The 21,917-nt window shown below is 46.9% G+C and overlaps 1 protein-coding gene across 15 annotated transcripts in view; it reads left to right on the forward strand.

Moving 5' to 3' along the window:
* The window catches only part of BRSK2 (BR serine/threonine kinase 2), a 315,828-nt gene extending 296,412 nt beyond the window's left edge, over positions 1-19,416 (forward strand). For 6 of the 15 annotated variants that reach the window (XM_056354309.1, XM_056354310.1, XM_056354321.1 and 3 more), the window contains 3 exons: positions 4,430-4,477; positions 16,081-16,145; positions 16,812-19,416. In XM_056354309.1, the coding sequence (XP_056210284.1) occupies positions 4,430-4,477; positions 16,081-16,145; positions 16,812-17,084 (386 nt within the window). In that variant the 3' untranslated portion in view covers positions 17,085-19,416. Of the gene's footprint in view, positions 1-4,429; positions 4,478-16,080 lie in introns of all 15 variants that reach the window. The other 9 variants (XM_056354314.1, XM_056354317.1, XM_056354318.1 and 6 more) reach the window with 7 other exon arrangements.
* The last annotated feature ends 2,501 nt before the right edge of the window (positions 19,417-21,917 follow it).

Genomic DNA, 21,917 nt, shown 5'->3' on the forward strand with positions numbered 1-21,917 from the left:
TGGTGAATAGGGACATGCAAAAGCCATCTGTGATCATTCACAGGGTATCAATTTTTATTTCCCTAATATTTTCTTGCCTCTTTGGGCTTTGGTTTTAAGTGTGGGGTGCTGCATATTCTTATTTTTCCCTATTTTCTCATGTTCTGGGCAATCAGCAATACTGAAATAGCTTTTATAACTTCCTCATAATAGGTTTTCTGTTTCTTTATTATATTTAGTAGCTTCTTTTCAGACTTTAGCCATTAGCGTCTCAAAGTTCAGAGCATCTCAGTGTTACTTCTGGAAATGCCTTTCCTCAGCAGAAACAAGTGTTCAGAGACCATATCCAGCTTCAAAATAGGGCAGCGCAAATTCTTGCTCATTGTGTGTCTCCTGTGTACGCACCCACGCTCCCTCACTGTGCTGGTGTACATCTCAGAAAGCAAAACACATTCACACGACTCCAACGACTTTGCTAGGGTATTGGTCTGTGGATTCTGGGTGTTCATCTTCACGGCTCACAAGGGGTCTAGGCTGGCCAATTTGCTACAAAAAATGTGTAAGAAACATACGGTTTCTAAATGTGTGATGGGTTTTATCGTCAAGACAGAAAAGGGAGTGAGGAGCAAATGAAGTGCTTTGCAAGGTGAACCTCCAGCTGCCGACTCAAAACAGACCTATGCAAATGCCAGCTTGGAATTGGAACACGTCAGTTTTATCCGGTGCTCATCCAGGTCCCAGGTTTATAATTTCCTGCATTCTTGTGCGATCCTTCACATCTTGCCACTCTTGTAGCGTCTGGGGCAATCACTTCATCTTGCTCTCGTGGTTCCCACCTACAAAAGGTGCCGTGTAATGCCTGGTTGGATTGGCAGAGCACTGTTTGTTTGGTAAAGAGCTTTAGTACTGATACTGAACAGCCTTCATTAAAATTAACTGAATAGTCCTGAAATGAAGCATGTGGAAAAAAGTCCAAGCTCTCCAGAGTTTTGATAGGAGAGCAGTGCATTTCAAATAGGCACCCAAACACCGGGGAATTCCAACTAAATGATAACTGCCTTGGACCAGAGGAGCTGGTGGCTCCCTTGACATCGTCTCCCTTAATGGAAATGTTTACTGGGGACTATGAGCATCTGGCAGGAGATGCTCAGTGCTTTCTGGGACCTAGCCCAGTGTTTGGAGATCTCAGGGGAGCAGCTGTTTGGGTGAGATTTTCTGGGCTGGGACAAGTCTCAGTCTCACAGATATCAGAAGCATCACAAACTAGGCAGCTTGATTGTGAAATTTATGTAAGACAGAAACACAGAAATTAAAAGAAAATTGGGAAAGAAAGCTCAGCAGAACACTAGCACTTTTTAATGGATTCAGAGCTTGTTTAGCCTTTTGAAGGAAGGTCTTGCTTTAACCAAAGCGTTTTCCATCTGTTAATGAACTGTACTGGGTGTCATTTGTGAGGGTGCTTGGTCAAATCCAAAGCATGAGTGACTGCCAGCAATCTCTGTGAAATAAGGAATTGCCTTGTCATCAGAAGGATTGAGATCTGACACTGACACTATGCTTTAATTAAAAAATGAAACAGCACACGTTAAAAATGCAGTTAGATGACCCATCAACACTTCTCAGACAGCTAAAAGCCTTTGGGCCTTGGCTTTATTCATCCCGCCGAACACCTGGATCCCACAGTCACTGGGTGATGGATTATTATCCATGAGCAGAAGCTGACAGCCAAGAGTCTAAGCCTTTCTAATTAGAATGAAAATTCTACTTTAAAATGATGAAATATTTTATCATATAGAAGAGTATTTACTAAAGCAGATGTTACAATATGATGGAAATTAAAGAAGTATTAAAGTAATTATAACAGAGAAGCTGAAGGCATATTAACTCCGTTATTCTTTCAGGCAATGTGGCATGAGCTGCTGTGTCTGGTGCGCTCATGTTTGCTGTGCCTTAGGAATGGGGGGAAAACCACCTGCTCATGGGTTGGAAAGACATTAAAAATAAATAAATTCCCTCGCAGTTTCTGGGACTGGCCATGGCAATGTAGAGAATGCAAATTATAGTTGTGTCTAGAAGTTTTAAGAAAGACAAATAAGAGGTTTTATTAGCATTACTTTGATATTTTTCCATGGTCTTTTATTTCAAGAAAGGGTTTGTGTTTTTCCCTCTCCATCAAAACCAATTCTATAACCTGCAAACCTAGTTTTTAGGAACAAAATGAAGTACAGAGCCCAAGATGTTATGCAGTCAAAAAGTCAACGTTACAATCCTTTTTTTCCTGGTGTAGATCTGTCAGTTTGCATTCTGATCACACAATTAATGTATGTAGACCTGTTACACAGTTAGCTTTAGATGAAATACTAAAAAGAGCTATACTGATTGCGAGTGACTTGGAAAAAAAACGGTATTCTGAAGTATTAAGGAGACACGATGATTTTTAATTTGCTAAAATGAACAAGAAAACAGAAATACCCATTTCAGGAGAATCTTAGTAAACCAGTCACAATGTTTACATGCTCTGACATGATCCAAATACTGCCTTTGTTGTTTCCAGACTGCTAGTTAGCTGTGTGGCCAGTCAGTCTGGACAGGCTTGAGGGGGAAATTCCAGGTGTTGGAGTCAGAAGCAATCTTGTGGTCATATTTGAGGCTTTCCTTGCTCTTGGGTGTTTTTTCAAAGCGTAGGTTCTGCTAATGATTGGGTGAATGCCCTGAGCTCTACCACTATGGACGTGTGTTGCACTGCGGTATGGCAAAGTGTAGGTGACTCAGAGGGAGCTGGACAGGAACCACTAAAAGGCATGAGGCCACAAACTTCTCCAAGTTATTAAAGGAAAAAAAAAAACAATACAAACTCCTAATCGCGACTTCTGATCATTGGCTTAGTCAGCAGCTGTGGGTACTTCTTAAACTTGTTTGGCATCTTCAGGGAGAGATGTAATTTGGGGGCTTAATCTGCCCAGATTCAGTCAGAGCAGCCAAAGAATTTCTGAGGCAGGGAAGCACCTGGCTCTGACACCTCGGATGCCTCGTCCCAGTTCTTGAAGCCTCCCTTCTCCTTCACCTCCTTCCTTTCCCCCCTTTCTCTTTTTCTCAGTCTTGTGCCTTTCTGAGAGACCTTCTGTGGGTATGATCTCCCACCGACCAGCCTGCCTCTGACCCTGGGGACGGCGAGCGTGTCGTTGCTGCTCGGGTGCCTGGAGCAGCATCACCAGCCTGAGCACCTGCCCGCTGCGCTCCACGTTCCCCCAGCTGGTCTGTGCGGCTCGGGTCTGGCTGCAGCAGCAAACACACGCATCCACACGCTTCTAGCACGGGTTCAGCTTACCGGGGCGCATCGAGCAGCCCTTCCCCCTTCTCGGTATTGCTTTCCTCGGTTTTTAAGGGCAGGAATGCTGAGAGCGGATCCCTCCCTCTGTCCTGCAGACTTCTCAGCAAACAGGGAGTGTAGAGCTTCCCAGCAGTGGGGATTTTCAGCATATGTGTGCGTGTTTCCAAGAAGCCCAATTCTTGAATACCAAAGTGTTCATCGAGAGGCCAGGCCAGAGGCAACCTGAGACCGCACTGGGTGCTGTAACTGTTAGCCTTGCTCAGCACCGAGTGCTCCCCTTCACCCAGCACTCGTGGACACAACAATTTACACCCCAAACGCGAGGGGATCCTGGCTGACAGCCGCAGATCTGGCTTGCCAGCAGGTTCCACATGGAAGTGTCCAGCAGGGCTGGTCCTTTCTGCTTCGAAGCTGACACGTAGAGCTCCTTCTGCTTATCGCACCTGAGTAAGTAGCGCTCAGAGGCTGTGGCAATGGGAGCTATACACAAAGTGGACAGTAACGTCTTAGGGCCAGATTCTGCCACCCTTTCCAGAAGTAATTCCATTGCCTGGGAAGAGCGGTGTTTAAAGCAAGAGGAGTAAGAGACTACACATGAATGAGAGAGGCAGAGTTTTGTTCATACTTGCACATTATCCTTTGGGGTCTAAAAGATGTTTTTGAGCTGCGTAAGTAGCCTTCTCTTTCCACGTCCAACAGCACAGTGCTGCATTTCCTCCTCCCTCCGGGTTTTTGGTGCATGTAGGTCAGCTGGCTGGGCATGTCCTGACTGTTGCAAGCTAACTTGCAAAGCTGGCCAGGTGAAAGAGTGTATTGGAGGCTTTTAGTTTGCTAATGTAGCGGCAGAGTATTTCCCATGTCTCATCGATACCTATAGCTCCGATAAAGAGGTGAGTGGAAGCAGCGGGGCTGGGGCAGCATCCCCTCAGCCACAGGGCCAGGTTTGCACTGGCGCACAGTGGGTGGCAGAATTTGGCCTGGGTTGTGTAAAGACAGAGATGTGTACATGTTTCCTGCTTCAGGTAATAATGTGCTAAGTTACTACTTTATGCACAGAGGTGTGGAAACCTTTTTTTATGTTTTTCCCTCCCTCCCTCCTCTTTCCGTTCTGTGATCCAGACACCACTAACTGTATGGAGTTGATGACTGGCAGACTTTCCAAATGTGGTAAGAACTTCCTTCCCTTCTGCCTTTTCTCCTTCCCCAGCCCCTGCTGAGCAACATAATAATGCGCCGTCCTCTCCCTTCCACCTGTTCCCCTTCCCTACCCCTGCTCCCCACGCTCTTTCAAGACTGCCCACCCCCTAACAGCCCGCTGTGTCTTTCACTGACCTGGTGGACACGAGCCTGTACCCCTTCTTCTGCTCCTCCCCATCCATGCACAGATGCACAGGCTCCGCCACAGCTTTCCCCTTCATAGCACAAGTGTGTGGTGTTGCACTGGAGATTCCCTCCCTCACTGTAACCCAGGCCAGTGATTTTCTTTTTCTTTCCTGTTTTTTTTTTACCTCTTTTGTTTACTTGCTGCCATTGATACATGATTCTTCGGTGCCTTTTCTACAGTGAAGGTGAATGCTGCCCTGCTAGCTACTGTGTCCCTTGGTTTCCCGCTATTTATTGAGACAGGATTGCTATGTTATTTAGTTCCATTTTGCATCCACTCCCTTCTTCCCCAGATATCCTTGGGGTAAGACCCTTTTAAATCTTCTGTAGGGCCCATTGCATATTATCTGTCAGACACTTAGCTAGTGTAAATTGTTATAGTTCCAGTCTGGGCTTGGGGAAGGATGTTGTGTCTCTAGCTGGAGGAGTAGCAAACCTACTGGAGATTCAGAATTTTGCTAGGAATGAGGAAAAAAAGAGTTTCTTCCAAAACTTGCAGCTCAACTTGCTTGGACTTCCGTGAATTTTGGTTAACTTGTCCCTTGCCTTCCCTCCCCTCTATCCACACGTGGAGTGTATTCTTTCTTTCATTACCTGTGCCCCTCCTGACACCTCCAAATACAATACCCAAATACTGTAAGAGAGGTTTTTGTCTCATTTCTTGTACGGAAAGGTTCTGTACAAGAGAACTCTGTTCTCTGTAGGTTTCCCGTCTGGTGCCTAGGTAGAGTTCAGATATCTGTGGGAAAGGGAGCACAAGCTGTTGAGAAGTCATCACTGAGCTAGTACCACTCTCCAGCTGGACCTGCAGCTCCTGTGTCATCTCTTTGTAAACTTCTGGAGTTGTTGTGGAGTCTGTAACAACAAAGGAAGGTTGGCGCGGTGGAGATAGTATTAGGTTTATGCATGTGTGACTGAGGCAGGATTTGGCCCGTTTCTTGTGTTTCAGGTGATCTCTTTCCCTTAAGTTGCAGCTTTGCTGGCGGGAGTCTTTTCTTTGCTCTGAGAGGAGCTTGTTTACTTTCTGATTTGAGTTTTCTGGCTTATACTATTTCGGATCTCCTCGTGAAAACTCATTTAAGTTGTAGGCAGACCTCCCAGCTTCTTCTTGAAGTCTTCAGACAGCAAATCCCTCTTCTCCCTCAAGTCTTTGTTTCTTGCCTGGATCAGGCATTCACATCATATGGAAATACTGAAACGCTGATTCTGCTGATTGCTTGCAAGTTATTTGAGCTGTACAGATAAGCAGCCAATGCTCTGCGTTCTCTAAATAGAGAGCATTACTGCCCACTCCCATTTCAGGCAAACCCTCCAGCTGTCACAGTGTCAGCATCAATCCAACAAGTGACAAAGAGGACAAGGTGAAGGCCAGCAGGGACACTATTCAGTGGCAGCTACAGCACAGACAGAACACATACATCCATCCAGAAAGAGAAAGGATGGGCTATAGGGCTTTAATGGAGCTGCTTGCTTTAAATCATATTCCTGTTGGTGTGCTCACACGCGACATAAGCAGTGGTGAGGGCACCGTGCTGAATTCCACCCTCCCGTACGAATGAAGAGCTATTTTGTGTGCAGGAGAGCTCACCCGCAAGGTGGACAGGGGAGGGAAAGGGAATGACACCAGCAATTAGCCTGTTGTTGGTGAACTGTCCTCTATGGCTTTGAGGACAGGGAACCCCCCGTGAAGTTGATGCAGTGTTCAGCTAGTAACAACAAATAGTGTAAGAAAAACTATACCGTGTGGGGCTTTTGACCTCATCATTGTTCTGTATTCTGAGAGTGAGCACAGGGGGTCATTCCTGCGGAAGAGTTAACACTGGAGCAGGAAGAGCTGCCCAGATGCTTGATGCCTGGCTCAGCCATGGGAAAGCTCTGGTGGGAATACGGAATGTCTTTTCACCCACTATAAACCACTGAATGTTGTAATTAACAGCAAAGCAAATTTATTTAGTCCTTTAAACGTTATCTCATCTGCTAGCAGCGCTCATCAATCTGAGAAGTGACTTTGCATATAGCCATTGGCACTGAAAAACAAGTTAATGTTGAGCAGCAGAGGTATGTCATAGGAGCTGCCAATATCCGAATGATGTAATAGCTGCTGTATCAAACCTTACCTGTGCACACTAGAAAGCTGCTGCCAATTCTTAGTATTTCACAACAGTAGAAAATAATTTGGCTCGTTATAAAGTTGAAATGCACATTGGGGTGGAATATTTTAGTCTACGTTTCCACCCATTTAAGCAGGGGAATGGGCATTTCTGTTGTCAGAAAGACTCAACTGGTTTCCCTGAAGTCTTTCATATCTGTTTGTAAGATTAAATTTACCTTGTAAAAATTAAAACCTTTACCTTTAAAATGCAGCTGTAACCTGAAAACCGCCTCTAGGAGTGATGCCTTCCGACTTTGCTGATCTATTCCTTGTGTGTATTCAGAGCCAAATCAGTTTAGTGACAAATGAGCTTTACCACCTTATGTGCTGCAGTTAAGCCTTAGAAAGTCAACACAGCTGTAAAAGAACATGCTGGATTCTGTTTCTTTTGAGGCAGGATTGAGATGTTTACTACCATCTAATCTGGTATTTATGTCTGTCTCACTGCAGAGTACATTGTATAATTGACAATGAGGTTCTAATAGGTTCCGCAGAGCCTTTACATTAAAAAAAAAAAAAAATCAAGATAATACACAAACTGGAAAACCCTCCAGCTTCAGCCACGAAGCGGGGAATTAGAAAGCATCATTGTAGATTGGGCACATGGGACCTGGAGCCATTGATGCACCACACAGAAGCCCACCGTGCCATTTCAGTAGTCCTTGTTCAGAAAAACATCTGTCTGTACAGACCTTAACGGCTTTAAGTCCTTTAGGTAGTGAGCTGAGAATTTCTTGGAGTGGTTGACTCTAGTAGTAAAGCTGGTGTCTGGCCTTTGATAGCTCCCCTTCCCAGCCATCCCCTCTTTTTGGGGGTCCTTAGGCAGTATTTTTTGCCAAGGGGCTGGCTGCTGGCAGGAGGCTCAGCGAAGCCTTCCTGGTTCTTGACCTTCACCTTCCGAGAAGCACCAGGGAGCCTGTAAACTTTCCAGTCTCCACGCTGTAGCTGTCTGGGGCTAATTTTACTTCCAAGTGAAGCAATCTTGGCTTGTTGGTTTCCATCCCTCATGACTCTCAGGGGAGTCTTCGCTTGCATCAGCGGCACTTCCATGGAACTGGATGATGGTAAGAGGAGGAAAAGGTCAGTACATCTGACTAGTACAGCTCCAGTCACATCACGCTATCATGTTAGGCACTGCACAAACGTAGGTTCCTGCAAAGTCTTAGACCATAACCCTGGGACAACAAATGTTTATTTGTAAATATCCTGTGTTGCTGCTTACAATTCAAAACCTTGATTCCTTGCACCAGAGTTAAACAAAAAGCTTTACAGATCCTTGTGTGTACCAGCAGCCATCACCAAAATGATCTGATCGAAGCAGAAACTACTCCACTTGCCTTTCAGATCTTTCATATTATAACAGAAAAAGGAAGTTTACAGAATGTGGAAAGGGAGCAGGCCACTTGGGAGGAATATAGGGATGTTGTCAGAGTATGTAGGGCTGCGACAAAGAAAGCTAAGGTCCATTTGGAATTAAATCTGGCGGGGGATGTCGAGGTCAACAAGAAGGGCTTCTTCAAGTAGGACAATGTCAAGAGGTCCCTTCCAACCCCAGCCATTCTGTGATTCTCTGATCTTCCCAATGCATCCCACTCACATCTCTTGCTTCCAGTGTTTAGGACTTGACGTAGGTTCCTGTTCAGAGCCATCTGACCTTGTCCCCTATGGCCAGTCATCCTCTGTGCACAGAGCAATTGCACTGCAGTCAAGGCTTCTCTTCGTAGCTCCTCGCAATCACAGTTTGATTCATACAGATGCAAGCCTATCCCAAGCTACTGAAGAAATGAGGGTACATTTTGTAGTTTAAAACTGGTTACATCAGACCTGAGTTGTGGTTGCAGCATGTAGCTCTGTGAGCACTGTTGCACTGTGAAGTGGTCAGAACAGGGGGTTTTTATTAGCATTTCTGGAAAATGTGCTGGCTGCTCGTCTTTCTGAGCATGGCTGATTCTTCTGTCTAAATTATGACCCAAATGAGAGATTAAAGAAAGAAGACCCACCTGAAAGGTCACGTATTCATTCATAACGGGTAGATCATGGTAAGTAAGAGAAGTCAGATTTTCCTGAGCTCAAGCCAGGTTTCCCAGTTATCCTTGCCCATTCCACTAGTATCCTGGGTGGTCCAAATGGATGGATGGCTCCCCCCACACTGTCATCATGCGTCTTCATTCTAGTGTTATGTTGGGGAGACATTTCTTTTCCGGTTCATGACTGAAGTTCTTGCACTGTAGAAGAAGGTAGCAACAAAAATGGCAACTTGGCACTGAAGATGAATCCAGATGTACTGAGCTATTTGGTACATGTCAGAGCCTGTTTGGGCAGCTATGGCTAGATTTGTGCTGCCCAATACAAGATCTTTCCCTCTTTCTCTGTAATAATATTTAATACAGAAAACACAGATATCTTTTTTAATTAGGATCACAGTACTTTATTTATAGCAGGCAGTGCTTCAGGATACTGTATGTGAATATTTGCTTGCTGTGCTAAGCTAAATTTGAGATGACCTCCCTGGAAGATTGAGTCAGAGTTTGAAGGGATTGAATCAGAGGAAATGAGGAGGCAACATTTCACCAGCAGACACAGGTCATTTCTCTCCTTTGGAACAGGTCAGAGAACTTAAAACCCGTAAGATAATACTTGAACATCCATCTGGCAGGAAAGGAAAAAATCATACTACGAAGTGCCAATAGATTTCTGACATTTTTAAAGACAAAAAATCGGAATGAAGCAAGCAGTAGCCTCTGAGAGAATGGGTAGCAGAATACTGTCATCTGCTGTGGCTTTACGAGTGTAGGTCACCAGCTTCCCCTCTCAGCACACACTTGTGCAGGCAGATCTTTGTCAAAGGACAGGGAAATACAAAGAATTCTTGGGCCGAGTCCTTTACCAGCCAATTTGCCAGAACAGTGTGATTCCAACGGAATCTGGCATCTCTTCATCCCGCCGCAGTCCTTGCCTGCTCCTTCAGTGCCACCAGCTGTCCGAACTATGTATGATTCCCTGCTCCCGTCACCAAGTCTCCTTCGCTGAACTTTACGTGGTGGTGCTGGATCGGGCAGAGCTTTCGCCAGCGAGGGACACGTTTCTTTCCCGATTCATCGCTCATGCCTTAGCTCTGAGAAGGCAGCAGCAAGGAAATAATGCCTCGGCTGTCTGCGTCTTTGCTGCCTGTGTGCACCGTTCCCTGAGTCATTACCCGAGAGCTCCCTGTCTCAGTTACGCTGGCTATGACAGGAGAGGCTGAACTGACCTCAGCTTCTCTGTGCTGGTACGAGAGAGAGAAAAAGTACAAGGTGGAGGCAGAATGGCCTTCTGGATGCATCTGGCTAGCCGTGAATATTGGGCCACCCTCCTGCAAAGGAGGTGGGGTGTTTTAGGGGAGTAAGAACAAGGATGGGTCATGGTGCATTCGGATGTCGGGTTGGTTCAGATCTGCCCGGGTATGTAGTGATTGAAAGTTCCCACCTTCTGCCGGTAGCACAGACACCTGTGCTGACAGTGTGTGATAATCTGAGTAGTTCCTACCAGCAGTCTGTGCCTGCAAACACTGGTCCCAGTTGGCACTTTCACTGGCAGAGTCCAAGGACTCTGGAACATAAGCCCCTCCGGTGTTACCTTTGGACGTCACCTTTCCCAGGTGCAGCTCAGGTGTCCTGCTAAAACTGGAGTTGTTCTGGGGACTGGCCGTCTCCATTTTCTAGTCCTGAACTGAAATCAAATCAGAACAACTGTCCCATTAGGTTACTAACGGGGGCGGGGGGGAAACATAAATGGGAAAACTTGTTCCGGTCAGTCTGTTGTGACAGTTTATGTTTCTGGTAAAAACCACATCTGTGTGTCTTGAAACACTTTGTGACTTCCTATATTTTTAGACAAGTACCCATCCTGGCATTTCTGCAGTTTGTTCAGCTCACTTCAGGTGGCCTAGGATGGGTTCACAGACCAGGAGGAGGTTCTGTGTGGTGGCCTCCAGCAAGGCATTGCAATGGCCTTTCTGTCACCCTTCTGCAGTCTTCTGCAGGGGTCTTCCTCCAGCGTTAGAAACAAAAAAATATTTCTGTAGCCTTCTTCAGCAGTCGGTGAGCTTGTTGAGGTACCTCTCTGATCTGTATTTGTACAATGCCTAGGCTGGGGGCTCCATAGTCTAGAGGAAGACCCCTACGTGATATTACAACTAAACAAAGAGGAACGGGCCAATTTTTTCTGTCATGCCTTTCACAGCATATACTCTTGGAGTGCGTTGTGTATTTTAAGTGTTCTGTTTTCAAAGGTAGAAGGGACTCTGCCAACAGGAACCAAACAAACAGGCAAAAATTTCCTGGTCCTCACAGGGAGGGCTAGAACTCTGTCAAAGTAGTAAAATGCGTGTGAAAGGGAATGGATGATCACCCGTCAAGAGAGTGTTTCCATGCTCCGTGTGAACAGAGTTGGATTTTTGTTACACGATTCACTGAAACCACAGCTACTATTGGAATACAGAGCAAGCTAGGGATGAAGAGGACGAGGGGTAAAGAGAAAGGAGTGAGTACAGGAGGAAAACCTCAGCAGCAGAGGCGGGCAGAAGACAGTCAGGAAGGATGTGAAAGCAACAAGGGAAGGCACAGGGGAAGTCAGGTTGACAAAGAGTGTCTGTTTCCAGTGGAGACCCATCTTTCCCCAGTCACTTTCTCCCAAAGCCTAAGCTAAAAATGCAGAAACTCAAAATTTCTCCGGCTATGCAGAAAGGAAAGGCAAGATGATAATCTCACAGATGGCATATTTGTTTTGTGCAACTTTGTGTTCAGCACCACAAAGATTAGTGCATTAAAAATACATAGACTCGAGAGAGGTGGTTTCACAGGAGAAGGAAGTGCCTCAGGGTTTGCTTCCATTAAGTCAATGGGAATGTTGCTATTTGTTTCAAAGAAAAGAGGATCAAGTCCTTTTCTGACTGTCTTAAAATGTTACAAAACAGCAGGCTCTAATCAGGGGCTGAAGCCTCCAGGCTTGTCCTGAAGCTGCTTGTTCACCACCTCCCGTCATTTGCCGTGGAGGACTCTGCGGGTCTTTGCAAGGTCAGGGCAGATTTTTGCAAGGTGCATCCTTTCCTGGTGTCACTTCTGGGGCCTGGAGTGAATCACCTCATCTTCTCTTTCCTCTTTTCCCTGGGTGCTCCACTTTCACTTAGCTTCTCAAACCGAGACAGCACTGGGGCTAGGTCAGTGTCAGGACAGACCTCCTAAGAACAGCAGATGAAACGCTGAGGACTGTGAGGGTTGATACAAGCCACCTGCCCGGCTTCCTTTTACATTTTGGTGTCTGTTTCCAGCCTGGCTTCTTCCTTTTAGTGCCTGTTGTATCCAAATGCATTCACAGTTTTGACTTCTGTGATAGTTGGCCGTGACAGTGCTACCCACAGGTGCCGCACCCCCGCACCCCCTCCCTAATCTCTCTCTCTAGCATCCCTTCAATACATGACCCTTTCATAAGCTTCAGTGCTTGTTTTCAAACCATTCCCCTTCCCCGTCTTGCAGCATTACAGCTCCTCGGTCTAACTCAAAAATGCACACATCCATCGCCTCCTAATAGATGTAAACCCGATGCCCTGAATCTCCCCTCCTGTCTCTGATCCTTCTCACGGTTTCTCACCCTTGCTACCCTTCACGCCTTCTTTGCTCTGTGTTGATGAACATTTGCTCTCAAGGGGAAAGAAGACCTTAGTTACAGATGCATGAAACACCAGAGAAGTTTTGAAGAATCAGTGAGCCAAAACTTCATCCCTGTCCAGAGGAAATGGGATGTCATGTCACTTCCCGAAATAAGAGAGGCAGCCTTTTTGGGGCTCCCAGGTGGACTTCCAGATGTAAGAGCCTATGACACATACTGCACTGAATGCTAGGAGCGGAAGATTGCTGAAAAAGCTCTTCTAATCCATCATCACCTTCATTTTCAAGTCTTGTTTTACTGGACGTATAAGCCCAAAGGGAACTGAGAACTAAGAGAAGCAACGCCACACACCATTTTCATGCTTCCAACGTAGCTGACCCATGTTTATGTATCTCCAGAGAAAAATGTGAGGACTCTTTGTCTATCCAAGGACCAGCATCTAGGCCAGCCCAAGAGAGTGGGCTAACTAGCTGTCACATGGGCAGCATCAGTGCAGTGATGGTCTGTATTGCTTGGTGTAGGATCAGTTCTTCCCTGACTGCAGGGTAGGAGAGCATTATTACCTAGTATTTAATTACAAGACCAGGTACTACAAAAGGCAAAGGAAGGAAAGGGTTAGTGAAATGGCCTATTTTATTTTTCAGTAGCTCTCTTTAAACATCCCCAAGGATTTCTTACCTCCCATTAAAATTTTAACTGAAAATGCTGATTGTAAGGAATCCAGTGGTGATACAGGCAAAGAAAAGCAGACTGTTAAATACTTTTGCTGCAATAAATCTCCAGGCACTTGAAAGCCAGTAGGGCATGGGGAGGAGAAAGGGTGGATGAAACAGGGGCTGCATATTTTAATAGGATGGTTAAAAATCCTGTATCAGGACTCAGCAAATACAAGATATATAAATATATTTTTTTAAATGTTTTATTGCTCCATTCTTGCAAGTTGTACTTTTGTCTGCTGTTCCTGTCTACATGAAAACAAAAAGCCTCCCTGATTCCTGCAGAGCCCTGCTTACTCTGCCCTCTTCTTTCCCTCTAAGCTTGTTGAATAAACTGCTCAGCTGAATAACTAGAGATATTCCTCTCCCCTCTTCTCCCAACCTAGCAGTCTTTCCCTCTCCAGCATTTTTTTCAGTGCTCTTTTTTCATTCTCTCTGCTGACTCCATTTGCTTATGAAGATGAGGGGTCCAAAGCCACATAAGAACCAGATCTGCCCACATTCCTGCATTCAAGGCTGAGTGTTTGCTTTCTTTTTTTCTTTCTTTTCACTGAAAAAAAAGAGTATCCGCCTAAAAGAAGCAGGAATGAGTCTGAGCAGAGCATGCGCCCACAAACCTAAAAGAGTTTCAGGGAGGCTTGGGGAAAGCTTGGATACAGAAGGCATAGCTGTGGAACAGCTTTCCCCCTTCCAAAGCATTTGCATGCAGGTGGAAGGAAGCAGGTGGAGCTCATGCAGGTCTGACCCCAAAGCGATTGAGAGTTTGACAGCCGTTCTCTTCCTGGCCAGAAACTGAGACATGTGCTTTGCCTGGCTGTTTGGGCCCGTCTCTAAGGTGTCAGTCAGCTGAATGATGCCCTTCCAGAAGCTGACAGCCAGTTCTTGTGGCACTGGTGTAACTGAATGCACAGGCAGAACCAGGGCTAGCAGGAAGTTAACCACACAGCAGCAAGTAGAGGAAGACAAGGAATGAATTAAATTAATAAGATTGAGATCCTTCGCTGTATATGCCAGCTGTCTGATTTTTCTCGGTGCCTCTTCACACGCAGAGAAAGGTGCAACTACCTGATCAGCGTGGGGCTGGAAAAACAAAGAGTGACACGTTTAGTGTTGCAGGGCACAAATCCTATGTATTTCCTCTTCCTTTGTATAAAAGCCAGTTGATGTCTGTCTAGCGTTTTCCGTTGGAGGATAAGCAAGCACTCAACAAGCTCCTCAGACAAGTTACCGTGCATAGAAGGTACTTCCCTGCCGCAGTAACTTGCTTGCTTCTGTTTGTAATGAAAGTGAAGGGAAATACAGTAATTGCCAAGCCACCCGTGCCACCAGCTGGGGATAAGTGGCAATCTCTGCTATGAAGAAAGCCCTTTGCTCCCAACAGAATGTTCCCATCTTGGGGACAAAAGGTTCCACTCTACGCAGCATGCCACAGTGTTGGAAGGCAGATACAAGGGGCCTGTTCCTTTCTGGGAGGTGGAGAATGAAATTACTTAGGTGAGATATAAATAATTCGGATTTGTTAGAACAATGGAGCCAACAGTCATAATATTGAGAAAAGCATCGTGCGGTTGTAATGCTTACACACAGGCATCGCCTCCGTGGTCTGTGTTAGATAAAAAACACCTTCTATATCTGTGTTCAGAGAATTCAGTGTGACCGCTCCTATGTCTGATCAGGATTAATCCCGCAGTTCAAGAAAATTAAAAGGGACGAGAAATGCCCCCCAAAGGCTCCCTTTCCAGGAGTAGCTGGTCCCTTTCCCTCGGTAGCACCCCAGAGCCTTTCCTCGGTGTGACCTTCCACACGTCCCCTGGCCGGACGAGATGAACAGCACACAGCCCTGCTGCCGGCGGGGCAAACGGCACGAGAGGTTGTGTTAGCCCAGCACCCAGCCTGCTGGAGTGGCTGGCGTCAGGGGAGCCCTGCTGTGCCGGCAGGCAGCCCTGCACCTCCAGCTCTGCCACAGTGGGTGTCAGAGCCACGGAGGCTGTACCGTAGAAAGAACGTGAATTCAGGACAGTGGGGAAGTAGTTCTTGATGCTGGCAGGTCCCGGAATAGCTAGATGCGTCACAGCCTGCTTCCACCATGCATTCAGCATCTTCATTTCCAGGTACCTCTCGTAAGAAGGTTCTGAAGGTGCTTAGAAGCTTCCAAGTGCAAGCCACAACCGTACATGCAGGTGGCAATACGTCAGCCGTAGCTTATTTTTCAAATGCTCTTTCCCTTGGAGCACTCAGGTGCTTCAGGCTTGGTGACTGGAAGGTGAGCAAGGAGATAGCTCAGAAAGAAAGGAAATGCAAGCAAAGAAAGCCTGATGCCCAGTGTAGCCAGAGGCTAGAGCCCAAGGCTGTCTAGCAAAGCATCAATTGGCGATGACGTAGAAATGCCCCGTGTTTGTAACAGCAGCAGTAAGATGGGATTTGCCTGTATCCAGCATTACATTCACTGACGTTTCAGCGTGGAGTGGCCAAGTGACTCCAAGTAATAGACTGACCTATTTCAGCCACACCATACTGTGTCCTCCTGCTAGGTGAGACAGCAGTGCTCCCCGCTCAGGAGAAGCCCAGGACCTTTCCTTAGATGCTTTCTGGTCCCAGCCTCTTTATTTCTGTAGGTCTCCCATCCTAAACACTCTTCCTCTTCCTGCTCATTGTCTTCATCCCCCACACACCCCCACGCACGTGGCTCTGGATCTCCTCATCATGTTCTTCTCGTTAAAAACCCCATTGTTCATTTGTTTGTTTGTTCTCTCTCTTTCTCTCCTCTTTTTCTCTCTCTTTCCCTCTCGTTTTTTTTTTTTTTTTCTTTCTTTCTTTCTTTCTTTCTTTCTTTCTTTCTTTCTTTTTTTGTCTCCTCTGTTTTGTGTACCCAGGCAGCCCATTGAGTAACTTCTTTGACGTAATTAAACAACTTTTTTCAGACGAGAAGAACGGGCAGGTGAGCCATCCCCCCGGCACGCCAACCAAGCATAGCGCAAACAGCAAGCGGAGCGATTCCGGTTCTAATGACTATGGGTCTAGAGGAGACAATAAGTACCCTGCTGGCAAAGACAAGGCAAAGATGGTCTCATCAGTCGGCCTACAAGACCAACCTTAAATAAACACATTAAAAAATTAAATAACTTAGGAAAAAAAAAAAAAAAAGCAAGAAAGAATGAAAGAATATTCCTTAGCAAGCTAGCCTCTAAACTAGAAGGATGTATATACCTTGCCACAACAGTACAAAACTGTCTATAGACAAATTTTGTATGAAGGAATGACTGTATATATATACATATATATATTTATATATGATATATAATATATATCTCAGAAACAAACACAAAAACAAACAAATGAAAGAATGAAAAGAAAAGAAAGAAAAGAAAAGGTAGCACAGATGACAAACCCAGTTCACCAGATCTTGGGTTGTGGTTTTTTCAATTGGTTTTTTTTTTCCTCCCTTTTTTTGAATGTTTTGCTTTTTTCCTCCTTCCTGATTTTTTGGGTTTTTTATTATTATTATTATTATTATTATTTTTTGTTTTCTTTTGTTTTGTTTCTTGTTCTGTTCATGCTCTCTCTGTGTTTCTGACGACACCACTTGTTTCCGCTCTGCTACCAGGAATTATCCCGAAAAGTTAACATGTCAGCCACGGCTTCACCTTCTGTGCTCTGCGGACACTTGTTGACGGAAGGCAACCGATGTAGACTGTCCAAGGACCAGTCCTGTTTGAGGTTCCCAGCCTCCCCTCTCCCTTCAGGAAGTGGGTTTCTCCCCCACTTCTCCCCAGACACCTCCCCAGTGCACGCCTTTCCCTGCCCCACCCCCCTCTTTCTTTTTTGGTGCTCCACAAGAGAGATCTGCTCAGTTATGGGATTGCAGAGTCTGGGCTGAAAGGAGGTTGCAAATTGTTGGAGTGAAACCTTTACCCTTGGCAACTTCTGTCCACGCAGGTGAACTCTCAGCCCGGAGCGGGAGGGTGCGGGGCAGGAGACGGGTGTAGCGGGAGCGCAGTGTTTCATGAATCCAGAGCGCGTTCTCATCAGAAACCAGCCAGGAGCAACTCAAAACTAAGCGTTGAACCAAGACAATATTGGGGAGCTTCATTACGGGATTTTCTTAACCTTCTTTTTCTCCCCACCACCTTTTCCTTTTCTTTTGCCCCCTTTTTTTATATATACATGTATATATGTGTGTATATTTATATATAAATATGCATACGTACATACATCTATATACAAAACGGTTGTTTTTTTTATACTGTATCATTTTGCTTTTTGACCTGCTGGAAGGGGAAAGGAGTAAACTTAGGAGGGAGAGGGGGTTCAATGAATAAACACATACAAACAAAACATTAAAACTTAGGGAAAAGGCAACTTCTGGTAGCAAAGAAGAGGGACAAGACTCTGCCAAGGACTGTCTCTCCCGCCACCAGGCACAGTTGCCACTGCTGCTACTGCTGCTCCTCCTTCGACACCTTCCTCCCCACCTGTCAACTCCCTGCCACTGTGCCACCGCGCTGGGACCTTCTTCGACCAGCTGGATCCTCCACCACACCCTGCATTTAGAGGCAATTGTTGTGTTGCTAGTGCTGCATTGATATCAGTATTATTATTTCTTTTAAGTTACCAGTTTCATTTGTTGGCTTGGGTGATTTTTTTCTTAAAAAAAAAGAAAAAAAGAAAAAAAAAGAGAAAAAAAGAAGAAGAGGAGGAAGTAAAGAGACTTACCTTGAGTTTTATTTCCTGTGTGTGTGTGTGTGCAAATCACTGGCACTTAGTTCATCAGAGCAAGACAAGGTGGAGTCAGGGCAATGGGAGACTTAATCACAAAGCTACTGTAAACTTTAAAAATTACTGCAAGATATTTTTATAAAGTTTTTGTTTTGTTTCTGTTTTGGTTTTGGTTTGGTTTGGTTTGGTTTTTTTTTTGAAGGGGAGGAGGGTGGGCTTGGGTGGATGGGGACCTTTTTTTTGTGTTTCAGTTATTAGGTCTTGGTTATTTATATATACATATATATATTTAAAAAAATAAGCTGTTAGATATATCTTCTGTTTAATAACTGTGTAGAGGCAACATTGATTCTTATTTATTTTGGGGAGGAGGGGGAAAAAAGACACAGAAACCTTGTAAGCGTTCATCTTGTGACTTTGAGAAAGAAGACTTGCCGCCTTTTTTCCCCCTCCTCAAGAGTTATGTGACCAAGTGTAACTTATTCTGGCCCAAGTTCAAAGGTTTAACAAACAAAAAAAAGTGGTTTTACGCGTGGAAGACAAAACACAGTGAGAAGTACTTCTTGACTGAGATTTTAAGAATGTAGGCTTAGCATTAGTGTTCAGCTCTTTTATGACCTTCGATTGCTGCTCGTTGGGTTCCTATGGGTGTATGTTGTATCGCAAGATTTATTTTTTTTTAATGATAATGTTGGATGAGTTCTTTTTTGTTGTTGTTGTCGTTGTTGTTTTTTTTTAATCATTTTCCCCTTCTTGGACCAGTTTTACTTGTACATAGGTTTGAAGATTAAAAAGAATTTTTAAAAGACACAACTGGGGCAAAGACCTTTGACTTTTGCCCCGTTTCCCCATTCCCCCAAATGGGAGGGATTTATTTTCTTTTCTTGTTTTATTTATTTATTTATTTTCCCTATTCTTAAACTTTTCTCTCTCGTATTGCTGTGTGCATGTCAGACACCAGGGGGTGATGGCTGGGGAGGGGGGGAGGCAAGGGTGCAGGAGAGGGGGGCAGTTTTAATTGCATGACATTGCTGTAAATTAGTCTCTTTTGCTTTCGTTGTCTTTCCTGCCTCCTCCCTCTCTCTACTTCTCCTCCAAGCTCCCCTCCCATCACCCCCGTCCTTCTTTTCCCTCTTTTCTCTTCCCTTGTGTATAGATTTTGATGCTTCTGTTACATTGTACCTCTACAAAAGGCTGGGATTTCAATACAAAATAATAATAATAATTTAAAAATACCTATATCAGCAAAACCCATGTGGTACAAGCAGGAAGGGGATTACTTACACAAGATATAAGAATAAATGAAAGCAATACCTCTTGTTATCCTTCCTATTTTGTACTTTGAAGACACACACGCGCGCACACACACATATACAGACACAACCTGACATTATTTAATGGTTTAAAATGGACAAAAAAATCTGATGTATCCCTTGTTAAATAACTGTGAGCAACTTTAGTTCAAAAACCAATAAATTCATTCAGTAAAGATACGAGCTGTGGAGTGTCCTGTTTATGTCCATGAAAACAAACTTCCGGCCAGCACCAGGCCCGTAAGTAGCATTTCGCACCTTCCTGCGCCGATGGAGTCGAGGATGATGGGCACATGGGGCAGCATCCTCCTGGCCGTGGAATTGCCACCATCTCCTCGCTGCACAGACACCCACCCTGTCTGCGAGGGCCGCTTGGCCCCACAGGGCCGCTTGTCTGCTGTAACGTGTGAATTAACCCACATTACAGATGGGAGCTGGATGGAAACGGCGGGTACCGACACAAACCTTTGCTGCCTGTGACCTTTTCTGTAGCCTGAGCTGCTCATGGTGCCTCCGGGTTTAGCATAGGAAGGATTCCTCCGCCCGCCTGAAACAGTCACACACATTTGACAAAGCTCCTCAGGTAGGTCCCGGCCTGCGCTGGGTGGGGGTTTATGGGGGGCCAGTCAGTCTGTGGGGCCCACCGGGGCAGTGGGTTCCAAGCTTTGGGCTGGCCGCTGCCCGGGAGGCTCAGAGCTCTGGCCACTGTGGGCTAGAGGGGCACCCAGGCCTGTGTGGGCACTTCCCCATGTGGCCTGGCTGGCCCAGGCCCGCAGCAGGCCCAGGCGCAGGGCAGGCCCAGGCCCACGGCAGGCCCAGGCCCGCAGCAGGCCCAGGCGCAGGGCAGGCCCAGGCCCACGGCAGGCCCAGGCCCGCAGCAGGCCCAGGCGCAGGGCAGGCCCAGGCCCACGGCAGGCCCAGGCCCGCAGCAGGCCCAGGCGCAGGGCAGGCCCAGGCCCACGGCAGGCCCAGGCGCAGGGCAGGCCCAGGCGCAGGGCAGGCCCAGGCCCACGGCAGGCCCAGGCCCACAGCAGGCCCAAGCGCAGGGCAGGCCCACGGCAGGCCCAGGCCTGCAGCAGGCCCAGGCACAGGGCAGGCCCATGGCAGGCGCAGGCCCTGGCCCAGGCCCCCAGCAGCCTCCACAGGCACTCAGCCCCTGCCCCACACTCCCATGCCCAGCCGCCACCAGCAGCACCCGCCTCAGCCCGCAGCCAGCAGCGCCCAGCAGCGCTGACCCCGGGCAGGCAACGGGTGGCAGGGGCAGCTCCGGGGGTAGCCCGCTGGAGGGGGCGGTGAGGAGCAGGTGGGCCTGCAGGAGTGCAGGGCAGTGGGCTGGGGCAGCACTGTCCCCAGGTGGGTGGCACCATCTGGAAGGTTCTGTAGGGCCAACCCAGCTGCGGCTGCGAGGCGAGGGCGGGGGGCGGGGGCCTGGGGCCTCCCTCCATCTGCAGGGCCTCACAGAGCTGCTGCCATCCCACCCCCGCTGCGCCTGAGGCTGGGCAGGGTGCTGGGTGGTGGTGCTGGGGAGTGGGGACAGGGCCTGGGGGCGCTGGGGCCATCGCCTGTCAGGGGCATCGTGGCAGTGGCTGCGGCCTGCGACACCTCCCGCAGCCTGGCGCGCCGGCCTGCGGGTCTCCGCATAGGAGGTGCTGGCACAGCCTGGCAGCTCTGCGGGCAGGCTGGCAGGGGGCTGGCAAGGACACACCAGCTGCAGGACAGTGCCCGATACAGCTGTGGTGGCTGTGCCCCGGCTGGCAGCCCCTGGGCAGCCATGTTGTGCGGGCAGGGTGCAGCAGGAGGGACACACACACGTGTCAGAGGGGCGAAGGGGGACAGGAGCACAATCGCTTCAATATCAGGCATGTTATTCATACAGAATACACTCTTATCTGGGAAGAAGACAGTGGTTTGGAGGTCTTCAGGAGATTTATTGGTCTGCTGAAGCCAAAGGGGAGGGAGGAGAAGCATGAGGGGAGTGGAGAAGCTGACAAAGACCAAAAGATGAGGAGAATCACAAGTGCTGCAGAATTTGGTCCCTGTAACACTGGAAACCCTGAACTGGGAACTATCTGTGTATCATTTGCAGCTCTGAAAGGCAGAGGATGCACTGGGCTGGAGGGTAACACAGGGCAATGGGATTTAGCAGCAGCATGGCAACAGGTGTGTGCATCTTCTACAGGTGCTTCTCCCTCTTATGTTTCCAGAAATGTTCATAAACTTGTATGATCTTTTTATGTCCCTAGCAGTATTCACAGTTAGGGTCCCCAGAATTGCTAACGATGGTCTCCAAAAGCTCTAAGAAGAAAACAATGAGCTTGCAAAGTGAAGGACCTCATGCTTAGGGCCTACCCACATTTATTCTGCATTCTTGTTTGACCATGTTATAACACAGTCTCTAGTTCCATGGTGTTATATTATCACCTGTAGTGTGCAGGAGGAGCTGTACTTCTGGGTGAGTTGAGTTTATGTTTAAAGTATTCTTTGCAAAACACCCTTCCTGTTTTGTAGCTTAAATCCAAAGGCAAGTAGTAAATGCAGCAGAGAATTTTGGTTTGCCTCTGTCGTTGAGGTAGTTGGATTATCTCTGCTGTCAGGCAGTGGCTATTGTCCTCGCCCAAACCCCCAACCAGGAGTGGCTGCTGTGAGCCATGACACCTGCGCCTCATTTGCTGTGATTCTGA

This window comes from Falco biarmicus, chromosome 10 (assembly GCF_023638135.1).
Source record: "Falco biarmicus isolate bFalBia1 chromosome 10, bFalBia1.pri, whole genome shotgun sequence".
Classification (NCBI taxonomy): Eukaryota; Metazoa; Chordata; class Aves; order Falconiformes; family Falconidae; genus Falco; species Falco biarmicus.